The sequence below is a fragment of the Macaca fascicularis genome, chromosome 5 (genome assembly GCF_037993035.2).
Source record: "Macaca fascicularis isolate 582-1 chromosome 5, T2T-MFA8v1.1".
Taxonomy (NCBI): Eukaryota; Metazoa; Chordata; class Mammalia; order Primates; family Cercopithecidae; genus Macaca; species Macaca fascicularis.
This window is the reverse complement of record NC_088379.1, coordinates 139,256,745-139,263,434: the sequence shown is the minus strand read 5'-3', so window position 1 is coordinate 139,263,434 and position 6,690 is coordinate 139,256,745. Positions and strand designations below refer to the sequence as shown.

The following is a 6,690-nucleotide window of genomic DNA, read 5'->3' as shown; positions in this document are numbered from 1 at the left end:
GGGGTTAGAAAAAAATATATATATCTATTTGGAAAAAGCATTTTAACTCATTGCTGAAGAACACATTTTTATAAAGTTGGCTCTGAAAAAGGCTAGTGTGTCTTGGAGTTTCGCAAGGGGAACTAAGCAGCAGTTGAAGCTGGAGCATTTCAGGAATCCTGCAGAACTTCATAGAATAAGGTGCGGATGTTGGACCTTATCCAAAAGTCAAAGGAAGCCACTGGAGGGTTTGAAGCCAGGAAGTGACAGGCCCTGATCCACGTTTGGAAAGGCTCTCACTCAGATCCATGCAAAGCCCTGCGGGCGGGTGGGCTTATTGGGGCCACTCCCCTCGGCTGCCTTTCTCCACCCCAGTCACCGCCTCCTGCTTCTCAGCTTAGCCATCTGAGGGGGGTGGGAACCGTGTAATAGGGGCGGGGGGAAGAAAAACGTTCTTAAAAAAATATTAAAAAGAAAACATCCCACTTGGCAGCGAGTGCGCGGGAAGTTCAGCGAGCGAGTTCCGGGCTTCCCGCCCGCCCGCAGAAGACCGCCGGTGAGCCCCCAGCCTCCGCCTGACCCTCCGCTCCGCCGTGTCCGTCAGTCAGTCGGTCTGTCAGCTTCCCCTTCCCCCACGCCTCCTTTTTCGGGGCGCCGCGCGGGTCGGGAGGTCGGAGGGGCCCCCTAGGTATTCAGGACGCCCTTGGTCCGCGTCGCTCCCGGCAGCGCTTCGGCGGCGGCGCCTGCAGAACCCGGTACCTGGCAGGTTCGGGTCTCTGCTGCGCGGAACCTCGCTGTCCATACTCCACGGCCGGGGCCTCTGACGCCTCCGCTTGTGGAGTTCTTCCCTGAGCGGCTGTAACTTTAAACCACTCTGAGCGAGGCCTATTTTTATTCAGAAACCAGCGGCCAGGGCGTCTGTGGAGAATGCTCAGATGGAGGGCCAGCCCGCCACTTGAAGTTTTCTCACAAATCTGAGGGAAAAGAATGTCTTGTCCTAATAGCCTCTCTTTGCGATTTCACAGCTCTGTTGCCCCTTCGTAGCCAGATCGGTGGCCGTGGGGACCTTTGGATAAGGGTGTTGCCTGAGCTGGGGGAGCTGTGTCTGAACTCCATTGCTTGGTCTTTGTGTGGTGATCCCGAGGCCTCCACACTTGAGCCGGGCCAAAGCTGTGGCCTACTACCCCTCACAGGGATTGCTCCAAGAGTTCCAGGGGACAGGCTCACAGTGGCAAGGACAAGGAGATGAGTGTAGCAGCCAAGTACCGCATGGCCTCCCTGTATGTGGGTGACTTGCATGCAGATGTCACCGAGGACCTGCTGTTCAGGAAGTTCAGCGCCGCGGGGCCCGTGCTGTCCATCCGCATCTGCAGGGACCAGGTCACCCGCCGCTCTCTGGGCTATGCCTACGTGAACTTCTTGCAGCTGACTGATGCCCAGAAGGCGCTGGACACAATGAACTTTGACATCATAAAAGGCAAATCCATCCGTCTCATGTGGTCTCAGCGTGATGCCTACTTGAGGAGATCTGGAATTGGGAACGTGTTCATCAAGAATCTGGACAAATCTATCGATAACAAAACCCTTTATGAACATTTTTCAGGTTTTGGAAAGATTCTTTCCTCCAAGGTGATGAGTGATGATCAAGGTTCCAAGGGCTATGCATTTGTGCACTTTCAGAACCAGAGTGCTGCAGACAGGGCCATTGAGGAGATGAATGGAAAACTACTCAAGAGCTGCAAGGTATTTGTTGGCAGATTCAAAAACCGAAAAGATCGTGAAGCTGAACTCAGAAGCAAAGCCAGTGAATTCACCAATATTTACATCAAAAACTTTGGAGGCGACATGGATGATGAGAGATTGAAGGACGTTTTCAGCAAATATGGCAAAACTCTGAGTGTTAAGGTGATGACAGATTCCAGTGGGAAATCCAAAGGCTTTGGCTTTGTGAGTTTCGATAGCCATGAGGCTGCCAAGAAAGCTGTTGAAGAAATGAATGGAAGGGACATAAATGGGCAGCTGATTTTTGTAGGCCGGGCGCAAAAGAAAGTAGAGCGACAGGCTGAGTTAAAGCAAATGTTTGAGCAGCTGAAAAGGGAACGAATTCGTGGGTACCAGGGAGTAAAGCTCTATGTTAAGAACCTTGATGACACCATTGATGATGAAAAACTACGAAACGAATTTTCTTCATTTGGATCAATTATTAGAGTTAAGGTAATGCAGCAAGAGGGCCAGAGCAAAGGGTTTGGCTTCATCTGCTTCTCCTCTCTAGAGGATGCTACTAAAGCAATGATAGAGATGAATGGCTGCTTCTTGGGCTCCAAACCTATTAGCATTGCCTTGGCCCAGAGTTATTAGGAAAGATAAACATACCTTCCCAGTTAGCATCTGCAACAGTTGGGGAAATGATAGTGATCTCTGCCTGAACTGACCTCAGTAAATTTCATATTCCACATGATGGGTGCTTAGTTTAGTGAATTTTATGATGAAACGTTTTTTATACAAAGCCATTTTTTTCTTTTGTGGAAAAATAAGTGGAGCTTAGTTCATTTTATAGAGGCACATTTTCTAATTTTAATATTGCATATTTTTCTTATTTTGATGTTGTGTTCATAGCAATAAGTATAAATAGAAATATCTTTATTACATTTGAACCAAATGAAATAAGGTAATTATTTGAATTTATTGCATATTTTATTTTAGTAATATTGCTAGCTTTAATTTCTTCTATGAAAATATGCTCAAAATAGTTCTTACACCTAAAGATTCCAAAGTATTTTTACTGACAGAAATTTTCTAATTTTTCATCCAAGTTTTGAGAAATCAGACTTTTAGAAATTTATAGTATGAATTTAAAGATCTAATTTCATTTTGAATAAATGCTTAAAGTACTCAGATATAGTTGAATTTATTTTAAATTTATATCCTGACATGCTTGTTTTTCGGATGGTTTAAATTAAGATGATGGAGGTTTTTAATGTTGCCTAAAAACTGGCTTTATTTGTTTTGTTCTTTCCATTAGTTGACTATAATTCAGGTACTTTCTTGTTAATCTAAATTGTAACTTGCACTGTAAAACCGTAACTTCTACATTCCTTAAGTTATATATCTGTATCAACTCAGGTGATCCAAAGTTGGCCTGGTCTTAAATCTCTTCATACCTATACGGCTTAATATTTTCCCTTACATTTTTACCAGATGCTATTATTATGAAAGTCATGTATACAGATTGTAGAAATTCTGTTTAAAAACTTTTAAAATCTGTTTTATATCGTTTTGTGTAGTGATAGTCTCTTAGGGTTCAGAAAAGTAAGTTCCTCTATTTTTATAAACTCACCTCTCCTTTTATTAGACTATGGCAGCTATGTAACCCATTAAGATTCACTTTTAGCCTTCATTGATCAGAAAGTCACTGGCTGATTTTCTGATAAAATGAAGTTACATCACTTATTCTGTTTTCTAGCATAATTTTTAGTTTAGGACCATTCCCCTATTTCCCTTTCTCTCCTGCCTTTCATCTATATTCCTCAGCTTTTTAAAATACTTTCTAAAGGATTTTTTTTTTTTTAATGTTGGCTTTTAATATGTGCTGCTTCAAATCCATTTGGAAATCTTGGCAAGAGTTTTTTATTTACATTTAAATAATTGCTTTACAAATTCTGATTCATACCAAAGGTACCTAGCAAGCAAGTGCTTTTGTTTTTACTGTTTTTATATTTTTACTTGGCTTAGTTGTTTCTTATAACTATTATTCACATCCTCTATTTCATATATTACTAATATAAAAGAAATACTAAAATATTTTTTGGCAATACCTCAGCTTATGAATGAGAAAAATTTGTTACCTTTTATTTTTATAGAAATTATGCGTATATTCTTTGCACATTTTCTAAAATAAAAATATTTTAGGCCATAAAAAGATTGCATATAATTGTATTATGCAAACCAATTCCCTATTATAATTTGTTACATATTTTTCTATTTTTGTTCTCTCTCTACATATATACATACACCTAGGTAATTTACGAAAAATAGGATAATATTACCAATGTTGTTTGAAATTGTTTTCTTAATTAAACAATATGATATGGTCAACTTCTATGCTCACAATAATCATTTGTGTTATAATCTGAGTGATTTTTATGTTTTGTTCAATGACTGTACCAAAATATAACTGATTTCTTATTGATAAACTTATATGTTGCTAGATAATTTCTTCCTTTTTTCTTTCTTCCTCTATCATAAATAACTTAGAGATTAACATCCTTGCAAACTTGTATATGCAAATATGTCTGTTTTCTTAAGAAAATGTTTAGAAGTGGAATTAATGGCTAAAAAAGAATCAGTTTTAAAAAGTAATTTTGATAAATATTGCTTAAATGCTGTCCAGAATACTTGGGGCACTTACATTTCCATTGTCATTGTAGGAGAATGCCTGTTTCCATATGCTCCAAGAAACAAGGGTTTTTTTAAAAAGCTATTGGTCAATTCAACATGATATATAAAACAAACCATTTCGTCATTGCTTTATTTCACTTTTGTAAATTACAAAAATTAAACAGCATTTGTGTACTCACTGACCATTTGTATTTTCATACTTATGAGTTAATGTCTCATGATCATAATTTATTTTCTTGTTGGAGTGTTTTTTATTTACATGGATTTTTAGATTTCTTTGCATATTACGACAACATTTTAGACTTTTTCCCCTGATATTTCATTTTCTTTACAGTCTTGAAGGTTATTCAAAATTAAATGTTAAGCTGGAAAGTTTCAGTATTTTACTTAAATGACTTTGATGTCATGCTTCAAAATATTTTGAACACTTTAAATATATACATTCACACAAATATATATACATCCACACAATTTATCTGTATTGTGTTTATGACTTTCAGAATTTCGTATTCTCCATGCTTCTAACTAAAATTTTGGTGCATAAAAAGTATCTTATATAAAACCTATAGTAAATCTTTAAAAAATGTGCTTTTCCATCTTTAATAATGTATGTTTTGGTAAATACCTGATTCAGAGAGCCAATGAATTAGAGTCGGCATATGAGTTTCACATAGATTCTTATACTAAGTAAGTATTTACCAAAACATATAATAGAAGCAGAAAGTTGTTAAAAAGGTTTACCAGACAAGAAGACTGGAAAGTGTATTAAGTGTGCCTGACCTTGACATCTTATTCTGTATAATCTAGTCTCCATCTTAATTCAGAAAAGCTAATCTGTAAAACTGTTCAAATATTTGAACAATATTTGATAATGCTTACATATATTTTCAAGATAATATCAGGAAACAGAGTTCTGTCATCTATATAAGGAATTAATAGGACATAACATCAGATGTCTAGATGAATTATAGCTGTGCCTAATTACACAATAATCTGCCTTCTTAGTAGAAATTGCTTATTTCCAGCATTTACTGTAAAAAAGTGACTAAGTCGGTTTACAAAAATATACAATCCTATGGATTTCTTTAATTCATTTAAATTTTGTTCATTCTAATTCTTTTTGGTGTGTGATAATAGCAAGTTATCTTAGTGGAAAATACAGATTCATTCATTAAAGAATATTAAATCTTTTGTGCCCAAGTGCCTTAATAAATAAGTAGAATCTTAACTTTTCTGATAAGCATTCCAGTAAAAACTAATGTACATAGATATGCCTTGAGCCACTGTTTCTACTTTCATCTTTCTCTCCACACATATTGCCATGTCTGCTGTGTAGTTGCCTGCTTATGTGTACAGCCATTTCAATAAATATATTATTTTAACATTTTGTCTTTTCAATTTCAAATAGGAATTTATAGTTGGTAAAAATAAAAATTTTAAAGTGATTTAATATTGTCATTTTCATGTTCTCAATAGTGTTATAGATCCCCTGAGAAAATGTCAAATAAAATATAATATTTCAGAGGTGAAAGCATGTTTGAAAATGATTTTTATTTATTATAAAGTGTTTCTGATTTTCCAAAGATCAGTTATCTTAAGAGTGAACTGAAAATTGCTTGTGTTTTTTAGTGAAGATACTTGTATTTCAGATTTTCAAGGACAATTTCTTTATGAACTAGTATTTCTTTTTTAAGTTACTCATAATTATGAGCTCACAATTGAAAACAAAACACTAATATACATCAAGTTTTAATGAGGAATAATTAACTATTTTAAAGACATTTATGAATTTATTGTTAAATTCAACTAACCTGTCAGGTGCTTAGAATTGGCTTATTCATAGTACGTTTGGAAATATGCCCCATAATATAATTTAAAAAATAGATATAATAAAACAATAGAGGAAAAATATAGTTTTAAAAACTCTACACTTTCAAAAGTAGAACAGATTAAATACTCTCAGGATACTTTTGACATATATATATCTCCCAAGTGTATGTGTACTCAAGTCCGAGTTACACATACACTTGGATTTGAATTTGGTAAAGTCAGAGTATTTTGCAGGTTTGCCCAGAGGAAATATGTATAATTCAGTGTTGGTTTTGTCTCATCGTCTTGTCATATTTTAGAGTTCACAGAATGTTCTGAACTAAATTGTAGTTGCCCTGAATGAAACAATTGAATCCAAACGAGAAGGAAATGCATCTTCTTAGTGGCGTTCTTAACTGTAGTAGAGAAAACACCTTAACTTCTGAGAGAGATTCATAATTTGTACAATGATATTTCATCAGATTTTATTAACCCATTTATAAT

At 36.1% G+C, this 6,690-nt stretch overlaps 1 protein-coding gene across 2 annotated transcripts; it reads left to right on the top strand.

Moving 5' to 3' along the window:
* The first annotated feature begins 463 nt into the window (after positions 1-463).
* On the top strand, positions 464-5,822 carry PABPC4L (poly(A) binding protein cytoplasmic 4 like). 2 transcript variants are annotated; one of them, XM_045392884.3, is made up of 2 exons: positions 464-535; positions 1,005-5,822. In XM_045392884.3, exon 2 carries the CDS (start codon positions 1,225-1,227, stop codon positions 2,335-2,337), a length of 1,113 nt encoding a protein of 370 aa, XP_045248819.1. In that variant the 5' UTR covers positions 464-535; positions 1,005-1,224; the 3' UTR covers positions 2,338-5,822. The 2 variants fall into 2 exon arrangements, with proteins under 2 accessions (XP_045248819.1, XP_015306324.2); XM_015450838.4 differs by having other exon boundaries at positions 464-590.
* Positions 5,823-6,690: the final 868 nt, after the last annotated feature.